Genomic DNA, 16,411 nt, shown 5'->3' on the forward strand with positions numbered 1-16,411 from the left:
AAGTTGATGCCTCTACTTGTGTCGTTTGAAGTTTTTGTTGATGGTGCTACAAAACTCGACACTTTGTCTCTTTTGGTGCCTTGCAATAGTAACACTAAAAAGGGACACCAACCACGCCCCCACAATCTCAACCATACAGATGAGGGGGATGATGTTCCTATATTAACCTGGCCAACTAGTACCATCAATTGAATTGGCACTACTGCCTAGGCTTGCTCTGGCTACTACCTGCTGTGCCTGCAAATGATGAACATTGCTATTATACTGCCTCCATGGCATGAGTGGTCAGACATATGGTGTACTGCCTCCATGGCATGAGTGGTCAGACATATGGTGTACTAGGGAGTGAACTTACATTCCTCCTTTTTGTATGACCCTGATTCGAGAACTTCATGCACCATCGGATATCTAGTTGCACTCTAGCCCAAATCCAGCTCCTATTGCATTTCCTTAGCCAATGCTACGACCACTAGTTGTGCCTCGACATCTCTGGCTTTTAGCTTTTCTTCTTCCAATTCTTGTGCTTAGATTTTGAGTCTGACTTTGCATCCATGTCATCATCCAAAGTGTCCTCATTATCGTGTTCATTTTCTGAGGAATCTCCATCCCCCTTTTGTGCCCTTTATTGGAGCTTGAGCTTTCTCCTAAATTGTACTCCGACTTTTGAGCAACTTCCACCAAACCGAATTTGCATCCATGTCATCATCCAAAGTGTCCTCAGTATCTTTTGAGGAATATGTATCCCCCTTTTTGTTCATAAGTGTTCATCTTTTGAGGAATATGTATCCCCCTTTTTGTTCCCTTTATTAGAGGTTGAGCTTACTCCTAAACTATACTCCGACTTTTGAGCAGCTTCCATTGAAACACTGATTGTTGTTGTTGTGAGATCAATGAATGCTATCAGGGTTTAATTTCTTCTGCATAATCTTCAACCAGTAAGTTTTTTTTTTGGCTCTAGATGGCATAATTTTTCTAGCACATGTGAAGATGTTTTGTCCTTTAAAAAATCAATGTAAAAATGCATCACACAAGGCCACATAAGTTGGGAAATGATTTGGATCATTCTACGCATGTCAATTAGTGGCCTGGCCACCATCAAAGCTTTTACTAAATACATTGCGCTTCTAAACTATTGGAATAGTAGGCTACATAGCATTGGATATTTTTAAAAAATTCATGTGTGTTTGGATACTTCTCCTTCTTGCTCTATGAAACTTTGGGTATTTGAGGGAGGGATGCTCCTGCGCGACCAACTTGACACCAAGGGGGGATGATGATGTGCCAAGCCAAGATGTACACCCAAGTCAATGATAAAAGTTTAAAAATTAATAGATTCCACATCGCAAATAACTTTAATGGATCTAGTTCTTCCTATACAGACTGCTATCATTTCATATGATGGTGGTTGAAATTATCTTTTGTACGTTGTGGTGGACCAACATCATCTTTCACATGCTAGCTATCATCATTTGCACCTAGGAGTCATTACCCATAAGTGTTGCGGGCCCATATCCCATCGTGGTAGGCCGTCTACTACCAGTGTGGAGAGACACTCTTGTTGAGCATCATAACCCCATTTCAGTGTGCCGCAACTTTAGAAGTTATTTCCATGCTCCTCCCTAGAAGAAGATAATTCCTCCACGTCAGATTAGGCGAGAGAAGAAGGGCTTAAACATCAAAAATGGTAGCCGAGAAACCCAAAGAGGAAGATCCACAAATTGTGACTACCTCAACATGATTGACCAGATGCCAAAAACATGCTAATAAGACAAAGATATACAAAACATGCAAAATGTTAGTAACATGCAAGAATACACATCGACATGTAAAACAAAAACACAAATGCCATCAGAATGCTTGTAAAAATAGAGATAAATCGAAGGATGAACTAGAACAATGATAAATATGCCCGATGTTTCAGCAAGTCACTCCTTTGTTGATGGGGATAGTGGCTTCGAATATAGCCTTGATGAGGAGATTGGGATCTTGTCTGTTGTTACACTTGGTGTATAAAGAGCCAAAGTATTGAGAACACATAGTAGTGATCCAAGTGTACATGCATATTTACTACAGTTAGATAGGTTAAGAAATGAGGGTAAGAACACATAGTAGTGATCCAAGTGTACATGCATATTTGCTAGAGTTAGATAGGTTAAGAAATGAGGGTATATAAACCATAATTATGCATATATGGTCAAAGCTATATAAGAGATAGTGATCTTGGTGTACGATGCATATTTATTAGAGTTAGACAGGTTAAGAAATGATGGGTATATAACATATATGGTCAAAGCTATACAAGAGATAGAGCCCACATGTTTTGAGGAGGCACTTAGGTGTAAGCATTGGGAATATGCTATGGATGAAGGGATAGGTGCATAAGATGCTAATGAGACATGGGATTTGGTGCCTTTGGGTAAAGAAGACAAGGTAATTAGATGTAAGTGGGTCTACAAAGTGAAGCATAATTCAAATGGTTGTTAGTAGGTATAAGGCAATATTGGTTGCCAACAAGGAATATGCACAAATATATGGCATTAACTAGAGGAGACATTCTACCCAGTTGTTAGGATGACAATCGTCATTGATAGAAGTCATTTAGCTATAGCTATAGTTGAGGGATGGTCTTTAAATTATATGGATGTAAAGAATGTATTTTTACATGATGACTTGTAGGAGGAAGTTTAGATGGTGTAGCCACTAGGATATAAGGATCATGCACACTCAAATTTTATTTATACGTTATGTAAAGCCTTGTATAGCTTGAAGTAAGCACCTAAATCATTGTTAGAAAAGATAGGGGAGTATCTTGTCACTATTAAATTTTAGATATTCAATGTTCATTTCTCACTTTTGGTGAGAAATATTGACAAGGGGGTTGTGCTACTGGTCATCTATCTTGATGACTTGATTATCATAGGTGACAGTGATGATGACATTCATGAGGCAAAGCTTCTTCTTAAGAAGAAGTTTGAACTAAAAGATTTGGTGAGCTATAATACTTCTTGGGTATGGCGGTGATTAGATCACATGATGGGATTTGGATTTTGCAGAGGTAGTATGCTTTGAACATGTTGTCTAAGGGATGTCAATGTGTGAAGGCCGATCTTAGAGTGCCACATTAGAGAAGAACACAAGGTTATCTTAGAGTGCCACATTAGAGAAGAACACAAGGTTATCTGTAGATATAGGTGAGATTCCTTGGAGGACAAGTGCATAATAGGTAGTTTGATTTACATGGTTATCACTTGGCTAGATTTGAGCTATTTGATTGGATTGGTGAGTCATTTTATGTAAGACCCAAGGAGCCGTATTTAGATGTGGCTAGAAGGATTCTCAAGTATATAAAATCTACACTACATAATAGACTTCTATATGAGGTTAGGATACAAGTACAGGTAGATGGGTACACATACTTGGATTGGGCTCAGACAAGAGATGTACTAGCAACTTTACGTTCTCTTTGGGAAATGCTACTATTAGCTTGCTTTATCGAAAACATAGGTTGAGTATAGGGAATCTACTATGGAAACATGTGAGGTAGCTTCATTGTAAAAGCTACTTTTGCATATACGGGTGACCCATGGATAGAGCAGTTGTCATTTATTTTGTGACATTATGGGCAGCAAATAGTATAACCCAATGTATCATGCTCAAACGAAGCTCATTGAGGTGTATTATCATTTAATGAGGAAGAAGGTTCTAGGGCAAGTGATGTGGATTTGGTTTATGACATCATAGAGGATCATGTAACTAACATCTTCACGAACACATTGGATACAAAGAAGCTTTGCAAGTTTAGAAGCTTAGTTGGAGTGTAAGGTTTAGAGCTGAGCTTGAGGAGGAGTGTTGAGATATCGAGCTCACGTAGTGCCAATATGGATGACACCTACACACTTATGCCACTGGCATGGTTAGTGAGATTATGGTTGATATGCCACCAGAGTGGTCTATAGGTTATATGATAGCCACTTTAATTTATTGGAGTTATGGCATAGTAGTGGCACCAGCTCAAATAGTCAAGTTCACACTATGGACCTTGTATGTTTTAGTAGTTGAGTTCCTTCCCTTAAAGTATGTACTCTCATCTTTATGTTATGGTGGTAGAGAAGTGAAGAAGAAAATTCAGCCATCCATCTCTTAAAGTATGTACTCTTATCTTTATGTTATGGTGGTAGAGAAGTGAAGAAGAAAGGAGAAAATCCAACCATCTCTTAAAGTATGTACTCTTATCTTTATGTTATGGTGGTAGAGAAGTGAAGAAGAAAGGAGAAAATCCAACCATCCATCTCTCTTTTGTGTGCTTGTCTTGTTTCTGCATGAAGAAGTTTCCTTACAAGGAGCTCAAGCTTACCCTCTCCCCTATATTCTTCTCAATCGTATGACTTATACCACTCTATCCCCAATATTATAGGTCTTGTACCACTATATCCCCAGTATTGTAGGTCATGAAGTACTCTATTCCTAATATTATACTCTGGTACTTGCATTGTGTCTTTTTTGCTCTGCAGCCTCGGTGATATATTTAATGAGTTTAGATTTCTTATCTAAAGTATGTACTCTTTATCTTGATGTTATGGTGGTAGAGAAGTGAAGAAGAAAGAAGAAAATTCAACCATTCATCTCTTAAAGTATGTACTTTTATCTTTATGTTATGGTGGTAGAGAAGTGAAGAAGAAAGAAGAAAATTCAACCATTCATCTCTTAAAGTATGTACTTTTATCTTTATGTTATGGTGGTAGAGAAGTGAATAAGAAAGAAGAAAATTCAACCATCCATCTCTCTTTTGTGTGCTTGTCTACTCTTGTGTGTGTGTAAAGAAATTTGCTTACAAGGAGCTCAAGCTCACTCTCTCCCTTGTATTCTTCTCAATCGTAGGTCTTATACCACTCTATCCCCCCAATATTATAGGCCTTGTACCACTATATCCCTAATATTGTAGGTCTTATACCACTATATCCCCAATATTATAGGTCTTGAAGTACTCTATTCCCAATATTGTACTCAGGTTGTGTCTTGTTGCAGCCTCGGTGATCTCTTTAATGAGTTTAGCTTTCTTCTCTACATCTACTTTGCCTCTGCCAACCTTAATCTTTTTAAGCTTGTGTTTTTCTTGAGTTTTCAAGTTTTGACCTTCGAGGCTTCTTCCAATAGGTCATCCAGACTCCTTGTAGCATTTTGCTTTCTCAAATCTTCTTACTCTTGAGATATTTAGAATCTAGGATCAAAGATTTTGCTTGGAGGGTAAATTAGTGAGTTACCCACAACACAACTTGATTTTTTCCATAAGGTCCATGATTGATGGCGATCTTTGCTTCATTCTTCTAGTTGACATTAGACATCCATATCATTGCATGGGTCTCTATGCCTTGTGAGGAATGCCTGTTTCATATGTTTAAAAGTTGGAATCCTCTTTGGTGGGCAGTACCACTTGAGAGGGTGGGTAGCTACATATAGAGGGGCATGAGAGGTCTCTAGAGAGGGAAACCCACTCGGTGGGAACATATATGCATGAGGCAGCCAACCTACCAAAGCCCATTCTTTCTAAGACTTTGTAGATGAATGACCAAGTGCACTTTATTATAAGTCTTTTTCAAATCTAGTTGGAACATGATGCATTTCTGGCTAGATAGTGAGTACAATCTTTCCCCAAGATGGTTGAATATATATTATTACAGGTGCACCTTCCTTTGATGACTCCATATTGCATGGGAGAGATATACCTCTCAAGAAGGGGGGGGGTCATTCTTTGGCTAAAATTTTGTAAAGCACCATGAGGAGGGTGATGGATCCTCTCTCCAGAGTTCGAGACCTAAAGGCTTTGGGTGACGTAGTTTTTTTTGGCAATGAGACCATCCCACCCATGAGCCTTCTCTTTGCCTAGTTAATTCAAAGCGACCAACAATTCTTTAATCCTACTCCACCCTTTTAATCAAAAGTCTTGGTCAAGGGGGATGTTTTTTTGAATGAGACACAAAATCCAAGATTCAACCTCCTGAAATCTGTTTGGAATTGTCTTCTTTGAGTTTAAAAGTGTTCCCCAAAAACTTAACGTGTTACCAAGAAACTTAATCCACAGTGTTACCTTGAAACTTAATTCACAAGTCATTGATCCACTGAACCATCCTAATCTATTATTATCTACTAGTTGATGCATTCATTTAGTTTCTTCTCTCGAAGAAGGGTTTGGACGGGGCTTTATTGGTATCAAATTGAAGTTTCCACCCTTGAGCTATAAAAGAGAGAGCCTTTCTCTCTTCTAGTTCAACAATTTGAGACAGGCACCAAGTGAATTTCTCTTTCTCGTCTCTAATGAAGGGGTCATGTTGCCTTTAGCTAGTGTTCCAAACAAGAAGGTCTGCCTCTTTTCTAATCATCTGTATGATTCTTTGCATGTCATTTACAAACTAGTGCCATGAGCCCTCCTCTCAACTCTGAATAATTGATGGCTTGGGTAGTGTATTCCTGAAATAAAGGGTCTTTGATCAAGGAGTTATTCACTTGAAGCTTCCTTTTAGGGAAGTTGAAGTGAAGTTTCCCCACCATTGAGGGGGCCCATTACCACACCTAAGGGGGAAGTGATTTGGTAAAACCATGGGGGTGACAACCTAAAGTTTAAGGGTGTGAGGGATCCATCATCGAGATTTTGACTAAAGTACACTCTCTTAAACATGGAGGAGGAGTCAGGTAATGAAGGCCAAGCAAGTGCGACAGCTAGCCATAGGCATTAATCAACAAAACTTTGGAATCCCCAACTTTCAATTCAATGACATGAGGTCTCCCACAGGGATTATTAGCTATCTTAGTAGGATATGGGGATCAAGGATTAGGAAAATAACTCCACTATGGGGGGAGGCCTCTATAAAACACAGGCCAAACTCCTAAACAAGGTCAAGATTGCCTTCTGGCTTGACAAGGCTATGGCCTGCTGCTCTAGAATCCTTCGCTCTAAGAACCTCATCCCAATGCTTTATGTCCTAGCAAATCTCTCTTATACCATTTGGGCCAAACTTATATATGTATAAGATATTCAAGGATATCAAAATGATACATGATATGCATGAAAATATGTGAAATATGAGAATACATGCAAATGCAAGACTTAACCTTACCACGTGAGAATACATATAAATGTAATATGTGAAATATGAGAATACATATAAATGCAATACCTCATGGAACTTGCAGACAATCTGGGTCCCAAATTCTTTTTTGCTATTAATTAATTAGTGAGAGGGCGAGAGGGGACTTGAACCTTAGTATAGGTGTAAGCTGAACCTTAGGTTAATTATTCAGTGCCAAAGGTTTATAAGTGCAAAAGTATATGTCTTTCCAAACGTTGTCTTTGAAGTCCACGTGTGTTTTGAGAGAATAGAAAAAAAATTTAATCTTCTCATGTGTGTTCGACTTTTGAAGCACCGCCTCAAGGTGCTCTAGAGTCTTCTGATTAAGGCGGTTGGTAAGGTTATATAAGAAGAGCAAGAAACAGCGTGTCTCGAGGCCTCGGCCTCCATGACAGAGAAAGAGAGAAGAGGCTTCCGTCTCTGATGATTTTGAAAGAAAAAATAATACATTTTTAAATTTGTGATAAGAGAGAGAGAGAGAGAGAGAGAGAGAGAGAGAGAGAGAGAGAGAGATGTGTTTTTTAAGTTGCAAATTTACGATACGAAGAGAGAGAGTGATCAAAAAAAAAACCTTAATATATATTGCGAATACGCGATGATGGTTTTAAACTTTAGAACATTCGTTAATTAATCGAGCTCGTTTAGAGCTCGATTATGACGAGCTCGATTAATTAATGAGTCCCTACCACAGTTGGCGTCCGCCCTTCGTGAAAAGTCTCTCGCGAGGCCGGACAACGTTGGCGGAGCGCCCGTTCTACTTATGAACCTGCGTTTGCGCCAGTAGAAGAAGGCGATTCAATGCACAAGCGGGATTTGAAGTCTCTCTACTCGTGGGCGCAGTCCGTCGCATCCTCATCCTCACAAAAGAGGCCCAGCAAGCGCGCCAAAGACGAGGCCTCTTCCTCTCAACAGGATGCGGTACAGCACCCCACCACCGCCCCGGAGAGTGAACAACAGCAACAAGAAGAGGGTGGGTCTGTCTCTTTACACATATTTCAATCAGTTTGCATGCACATCCACCAAGCTTAAGTCAGTAGTCATTTTGGAAGGCCAAAGGCCACAGAAGTTGTAAGTTGTACAGCCAAAAATATTTTTGTGTATCATATCAATAAACGGAAAACATAGTTTAAATGCTTTTGCATTAGCGTTCCTAATCGGTAGGCTTAGGGCTGGATCAAGTACAGCAAGGCCACATTGGTATTAGAGCATCATGCTTAGCCAAGCTAAGCACTAGGAGTCACAGGAAGGTGCAGAGATCCATAGTAAGAAACGCAGCCAGGGTGGAGCTAGTTGGCAGCAAGAAAAACCACTCAAAGGGGCATACAGAGGCTCTCAGGAACAGTCCCAAGGGTGCAGCAAAGGCATGATCATCCTTGGAAAGAAGACCCTTGCTGTGTTACGGGATAGGGATTGTAGGCTAGGGGACAAAGTGGAACAGAGGCACAGTTTTCAACATTAGACTTGGAGTGGAATCTGAGGAATGGCAGGGTTTCAATCAAGGTTGCCAATGACAAGTTTTGGAGTCCGTGTGGAGACAAAGGATGCTGACAATCGTCCAATCAAAGGTCAAAGGACGGGATCCTGTCACATCAAGTTTAGCAAGAGGGGATGTCACATGCGCACCCGTGGACATGGCTAATCTCATGGCTAATTCCTGATTTGGCAGTAAGTTTAGGTTAGAATTAGGGCACTAGTAGATTTTGACAAGCAAAGAAGCAGCCCATGCCCTATGTGCCCAGTTGGCCAGGTCATATGACACCATATAGATAGAGTTGGCAGCATGAAATAAGGACTTGGCTTGTCCTCTGCTGGTGGCTGCCAACAGTTGGGTAGAAGAAGGGGCAGCCTAAGAGGCCTATAAATAGGTTAGTATTTAGTCATCTAATCCCTAGATGGGGGAGGTCAACAATCAGCCCATTAGGTTAGTAGTCAGTCCATTTTGGAAGGCCAAAGGCCACAGAAGTTGTACAGCCAAGGACATCTTTTTGTATCATATCAATATAGTAAAAACATAGTTCATCGCTCTCCTCTCTTTGTCTAATCATTGCTTTTGCATTAGTGTTCCTAGGCTTAGGGCTGGATCAAGTACAACAAGGCTTCCGCATGTCACAATAAGGAGAGGAAGAGGGCGTAGGGAATGGATAAGGGGAGTGCAATTTTCCAAGGAAGGCTGACTAGCGGACGTGGGAGTCTGAAAGAAAGTGAAGCAAATATAAAACACAGATGTAGGCCCAGGTACAAGACCTATAAATGCTGGAAACTGATGTTTATTACGGAAATCTGCACGAGGGAAGCCTGCTGTACAATGATGAGAAGCAGTAGCAGCTGCTAATGACCTCAATTGAATGACCTCAATTGAATGTTGAAAAATGAGATGAATTGGGGGAAAGGGAGCCAGGCCTTATATACTCCCCCAGGATGCTGATCGGCTAGCTATAGCAGGCCGACAGCACGGCAGTAGCATAAAATGCCTAAAAATACCAAAAAAATGATAGAACAATGCTGAATAATCTTTGCTAATATATGCCAATGCAGGGCCTCATAAATGGCCAATACAAGCATGAAAAAGGTGATGTAGACCCTTTGGAGATGATATAATCCAACACCTCCCCTTCAGTGCCAGAGGGGCGGTCCAATACCAGCACGTTGAAGTAACACCTCCATAGTAGCTCTTGGAAGTGGTTTGGTGAAGAGATCAGCCACATTGTTCTTGGTAGAACAATAGGCCTATCGAAGAAGGCCCAACTCGATCCAATTGTGTACAAAATGATAATGCACTTCAATATGCTTGGATCGTCCTCGTATCACAGGATTCTGTGCTAGAGCAATAGCACTCTGAGAATCCGAGAAAATAGTAACCGGGGAAGTGTCGACACAGCACAAATGCTCCAGAATTTGATGAATCCAAAGTGCCTCAATAGAGGAGAGAAGGTAGGATTTATACTTAGCCTTGGTGGAAGAAGTAGAAATAGTCCTATGCTTTTGAGACTTCCAAGAAACCAATCCAGAACCAAGCATGAAGCAATATCTAGATGTAGACCTCCGAGTATTAATACAGCCTGCCCAATTAGAATCTGTGAAGCCAACCAAATCAGCACCACAAGAGTAGGTGATGCCATAATCTGAAGTACCTTGAAGATAACAAAGAATACTCAAAGCTGCATGCCAATGAGACCTTCGAGCGGCTGATGAGAACTGGCTGAGGACACTCATAGCATAGGAGATGTTTGGACAGGTGTTGGCAAGGTAAAGCAATGAGCCAACAGTCTGCTGGTACTCTGTGGAATCCACTAAGGGTGTATCATCCTCCTTGGATAACTTGGCATTGGGATCCATGGGACGAGAGATGTACAATTTGACAACCCATAAAGTGTGAGGAGCTTCCTCACATACTTCTGCTGAGAAATAAAGATACAGTCATCTTTTTGCCAAACCTCCAGCCCAAGAAAATAATGTAGAAGGCCAAGATCTGTCATCTCAAATGTCTCTGAAAGCTTGGGCTGAACCTGTGTGACCAACCCAGTATCTGAGCTAGAAAGAATGAGGTCATCAACATACAAAACAATGACACAGATATCTCCATTAGAAAGAAGCACATAGAGATTGCTGTCAGCATATGCCCTCTCAAAGCCAAGAGATAACAAGAAGGCATCAATCTTCTGATACTAGGCACGGGGTGCCTATTTTAGACCATAAGGAGCCTTCTGCAGAAGATAAACATGGGGTGTTCTGTCCCTGAATCACAAAACCAGGAGGCTGCTCAACGTAAACTTCCTCCTCTAAATCTCCATTTAGATAAGCAGATTTGACATCCATTTGGAACACGGGCCATCTGAAGTGTGCAGCCAGAGCCATACCTGGCTGTAGGAGCAAATGTCTCATCAAAGTCTTCACCTACCTTCTGAGCATATCCTCGTGTAGCAAGGCGGGCTTTGTACTTGTCCAAAGTACCATCTGCATGAAACTTGACTTTGAAAATCCATTTCACACCAATAACACGACGATGTAAAGGCCGTGGTACCAAAGGCCGGAGGAGGAGCTGGACGTGGAAGAGGTAAAAGATCACTAGCATCCGCCGGAAACGGATCATCCGGAAACTCGGAAGATGCATCAGGCAGAGAGGAATCAATGCCAAACAAGCTCTCATCAAATCGAGCATCACGAGAAATGATGATGTCATCAATCTCTGGATCCCAGGAGCGGTATCCTTTGGATCTCAGACTGTAGCATGTGAAGATCATCCTCTTTGACTTCGGGGCAAGTGTGGTCTTGTTCTTATCTGGGACATGCACATAAGCAACACAGCCGAAAACATGAAGATGAGATACAGAAGGCTCGTGTCTTGTAAAGGCCTCCTCCTGAGTCATCCCCTCAACCGCTTTTGTGAGAGAGTGGTTAATGAGATAAACTGAGGTAGCCTTAACTTCACCCCTGAAAGCAGGAGGGAGACCTGCATGATGCAACAAAGCACGAGCCATCTCTTTGACGGTCCGGTTCTTTTGTTCCACAACTCCATTCTGCTGAGGAGTGTAAGGAATTGAAGTCTGTCGGTGAATGCCCTTCGAAGCAAGGAAGTCATCAAATGGTACAAACTCGCCACCATTATCAGTCCGGATCACGACGAGCAAAGCAGCGAGCCTTAATATGACCTGTCTTGCCACAATAATCACATTCATTGCTTTTGTCCTTGGATTCCTTAGAATCCTATTTACCCTTGCCTTTGCCTTTGTTTTTGTTGTTGCTGTTGCTGTTGTTGGAGTTCCCTTTTCCGCCTTTGCCTTTGCCCTTGTTAGAGGCAACAAAAGCAGACTCTGACTTGCCTTTTCCGCGAAGCATGCACTTGTCGTGGTGATAACTCACGACTTCCTCAAAAGGGGGGAGAGGATCACGGAAATAAATATTATCCTTGAAAGAATCAAAGGAAGCAGGCAACTTACCAAGAAGTTTATGGATGGGATTGTTGATGGTGCTCCCGTACTCCTCAAGTTGTAGCTTGATACGGGAAAACTCTTCAATCTTCTCAATCAGGTTATTTGAGTCAGTGATGGTAAGCTTCTCCAGATCTGACTCCAATTTGGCAATCTTCACTGTCGAAACTCTCCCATACCTCCTCTGGATCTCTGTCCACATTTGATGAGCATTACTCCGGGAGGAGACAAACTGTGCCGGTATGGATGGAGTCATGCAATGGATGATGATAAGACGAGCCCGAGCATCCAATATGCTTCTCAAAGTAGGGTCCGCCAAGTGAGGTGTGGAGATAGCCATCCACACACCGGCTCCTTCCAGCAATAACTGAGTGTAGAAAGACCAAGTATGATAGTTGGTTGCGGTAACCTTCATGGAGTCACTGACTTGGGGAGGATTGTAGGATGGTATGTGGGTAGGGGTGGGAGCAAGACCTGGAGGAGAGAAACTCAGAGAGGAAAGATTGGGAATAGGAACCACCTGTGGAGCGGTGGGAGCAGGGGATCCAGGTTGTGATGGTGCTGGAGAATCAACAGGAGAAGGAGCAGTAGTAATCTTGTGAAGCCATGTCCTCTGACAAGAAACCTTCTTTGAAAAAAGGGGCTGAAAAAAATCAGCAAGTCCTCCTCTCAGGCTGTGCACAGCAAGAAGAAAGGGAGGGAGGGTGGGAAACTGAAAGGAGAGGAAGAGTTCCTTGTTCTCGGCACCTAGAAGAGGGCTTCAACAATCAGAAAAATCAGCAATCTTTGCTGAAAATTCAGAAATACAACAGTCCCAAGTGTCAGATGAAGAAAACGCAGCACTCTCGAGGAAGCCTCTGCTCCCGGAAGACAACGCAGCACCTTCTACGCTGAAATCTGTAGAAAACGCAGCAAACTGTTGAAGCCTCTGCTCCAAAATAGAAAACGCAGCTTTCTACTGCTCACAGGTCAGCGTTTTTCTCTGATACCATGAAAGAAAGTGAAGCAAATATAAAACACAGATGTAGGCCCAAGTACAAGACCTGTAAATGCTGGAAACTGATGTTTATTGCTGAAATCTGAGCACGAGGGAAGCCCGTAGGTGCTGTACAATGATGAGAAGCAGTAGCAGCTGCTAATGACCTCAACTGAATGCTGAAAAATGAGATGAATTGGGGGAAAGGGAGCCAGCCCTTATATACTCCCCGAGGATGTTGGTTGGTCAGTTGTAGCAGGCCGACAGCATGGCAATAGCATAAAATGCTACATAAAATGCCTAAAAATACCAAAAAATGGTAGAAAAATGCTGAATAATCTTTGCTAAGATATGCCAATGCAGGGCCTCATAAATGGCCAATACAAGCATGAAGAAGGTTATGTAGACCCTCTGGAGATGATATAATCCAATAGAGTCCTTCTTGGAAAGCCAATCCATGGACGCTCTTGGCCATCAAGGTCGTCCACATGCAAATTCTGATTGTGATGTTTACGAGCATGTAATAGAAATAATGTCAGCGTGGATTTTGTGCAAGAATGAGATGATTGGCAAAGTTGGTCCTTTGCTATTAGATCGGTCAAATGACCTTGATGGAGAGAAGAAACACATGGACATGTAAGTGAATAGCCCCACACCAAATATAAGCTACAAGAGAGTATCATACTAAAGAGTCAAGATTGTGGGAACCACCCCCAAGCAATTATATCATGTAACTTTGTAAGTAATTTCCTTTGCTTGAATTGATTGATTAAAGCCAAGTCTCCTAGCTTGGGTAAAATGTAGTAAGTGTGGCTGTCAAGCTGAGTTTGGACAACATTAACTTCATTGGTTAGGGTTTGAGGGTCCATTCCACAAGCCAAACTGGACTATTTTGAAATCCTATTCTTCAATGCATCTTAGCCATGGCTAATGTGCAATTAACAATGGCTATACTCCTCTTATTTTCTCTCTTAATAGCCATAGCTTACTTCTATCACTACTATTCTTTATGGTTCTTGTATTGGCGTTTCAGTTGCTTGTGAGAGGTTAAATCTGCCATGTTGCTAGCCAATATGTGAACTTATAGCAACCTTAATTGTGAGGAGATCTAAAGCCTCTCATCAGGTTCCTTGCTTGCCTAAGCTGCTTGCCCATGTGTGCCACTCATTTTCTCACGCTTGCCTTGAACTTCAAGATTCACCTGTTTTGCACAAGAATAGAAATTGACCAAGTAAGGACCTAACTAGAAAGATCTTGTTGAAACATTTGAGAGTTTATAAATGTTGTTTCTTCTAATAAAGTACATGCTAATGTGATAGTGCTCTTATCACACATGATCATCCTAACTCTTGACAAAGCAACATGTTTCCTTTATCTTAAATTTGTTGTTTGGTTAAGTTTTTGTTCCCCTTAAGTGGGTATGTATAGGAAAGTTTTAATTTATATGCCTAAAATGCAGGAGATGGAAAACTCTTTTGCCATCCATAATCCACCTTCATGCAAGGGATGTGGATGATATCTTGTGTATGACTCTTAGAACAGCTTATCAATGAACTTATGCATGGGGTGGATAGCTATCCCTGCCGCTATAATGCTATCTGAGTCGTTTGATCTCCCTAGAAGATTCAATCATAGAGTACATGAAGGGAGGAGACCATGTAATGGTACCATGATATAAGGGGATTGTTTCAACCCAAAGAGTGCATGTTGCATCTTTATATTGTGCAAAACTTGTGGTGTGAACGAGGGCCGGTAGTCCAAGTCAATTGCACTTGTGATCCTATATTGCAAGATTTCATGCTCATATCTCTTGAAGCTGCATTGAAGTACCTCTTCAATGCTTTTATCTTTGGTTCTAAGAATTCTCTGGTTGTAGCCGTGAATTTGCCCCAGGTTAGTGCTTATATTATTCATAGTTACACTAGGATGCAGTTTGGCTCGCGTGTGAGCAAGGTAGGGGCAGCAACAAGAACTTGTATATCCTTTATATGTACGCTTCACATGGTGGTCACAAGTTGTGTAGAAGATGAGAGAGAGAGAGAGAGAGAGAGAGAGAGAGAGAGAGAGAGAGAGATATTAAGTGTCTACTAAAGACCCAATGGGCCTATGAGACCAAAGTGATACAGTGATGTCCATGGCATATCTCATCATGGAATGGAAAAGAAAACAGAAAGAAAACATAAATATAGCTATCTCACTAGGGTGATACAAAATTGTCCATGGAAACTCGTCATGGGATACTAAGAACATAAAAAACATGGGAGCAATATCAGCTCCGAGTAGATGGTATACCACTCTCCAAAATGTCAAGCATGGGGTTGACGAGTATGGCCGAAAGGTCTCCCTCAGCTATGCCACGTGGAAAGGTAGCTCGATGGCGGCGGAGCATGTTCTGGATCTGGAGTTGATGAGGTGATCGTGGCTGACGGGGGGGTCAAAGGGCGTCGGGCACGCTGGAGTGTAGAGGCTCGGTCCGAGGTAACTCCTCTCGGGCGAGGTAGGTCCAGAGCAGCGTGGATGGTCCACAAGATCCACTATGTCGGTATCCTCCACCTCCTAGGTCCGGAAGAAATTGGTGATGGTTGGCTGCCGAGAGAGAGAGAGAGAGAGAGAGAGAGAGAGAGAGAGAGAGAGAGAGATTAAACTTCTACAAAGAGACCCTATGTGCCTACGAGACCAAAGTGATACACAATAATGTCCATGGCATATCTCATCATGGAACGGAAAATAAAATAGAAACATAACAAAACTATCTCATTGGAGTGATACAAAGCTGTCCATGGAAATCTCATCATGGAGTACCAGGAACATAAAACATGAGAGGAGCATCAGGCCCCATTAGATGGTATACCACTCTCCAAAATATCAAGTATGGGGCTAAATAGTATGGCCGAGAGGTCTCCCTTAGCTACATCACTTGGAAAGTGTTGCATGTGCGGAAGCCTTGCTTACTTGATCCTCAGCCCTAAGCTTGATAAAGAACAATGATGCAAACTTTAATGATGATTAGAAAGAGAGGAGAAAGAGATAAGCTGTGTGTTCAACGTATTATATGGTACAAAGAGATGATGATGTCTATACAACTTTTGAGGCCTTTGGTTGACCAAAAGGTTGACTCTAGACCTTTATTGACAGCCTATGACCTGATCCCACGGGGGGATTAGATGATATGTACAAATGAGAGCTTGGCTATTTATAGGGAGAAGAGGAAAAATTGTAATCCAGTCGGTTTTGCCTTTTCAGCCCACAAAACTTCGCCCAAAATGTCGTCTTTTGTGTCCAAATTGTGCCCAAATGGTGTCCCATATATGGGTGTATGTCTTGCGCACTTCCAGAGTCTATTGGGCTGCAAAATCTGCTCTAAATTTGCCCCTGAATCCCCC

The 16,411-nt window shown here is 41.7% G+C and overlaps 1 protein-coding gene across 7 annotated transcripts in view; it reads left to right on the forward strand.

Moving 5' to 3' along the window:
• The first annotated feature begins 7,830 nt into the window (after positions 1-7,830).
• Positions 7,831-16,411, forward strand: part of LOC147608860 (Serine/Threonine-kinase) — an 82,569-nt gene continuing 73,988 nt past the window's right edge. For 2 of the 7 annotated variants that reach the window (XM_086788467.1, XM_086788469.1), the window contains exon 1: positions 7,906-8,098. In XM_086788467.1, the coding sequence (XP_086644593.1) occupies positions 8,038-8,098 (61 nt within the window). In that variant the 5' untranslated portion in view covers positions 7,906-8,037. Of the gene's footprint in view, positions 8,099-16,411 lie in introns of all 7 variants that reach the window. The other 5 variants (XM_086788463.1, XM_086788470.1, XM_086788464.1 and 2 more) reach the window with 5 other exon arrangements.

This window comes from Cibotium barometz, chromosome 52, assembly GCF_041138505.1.
Source record: "Cibotium barometz isolate CiBa-2024 chromosome 52, ASM4113850v1, whole genome shotgun sequence".
NCBI classification, from domain to species: domain Eukaryota; kingdom Viridiplantae; phylum Streptophyta; class Polypodiopsida; order Cyatheales; family Cibotiaceae; genus Cibotium; species Cibotium barometz.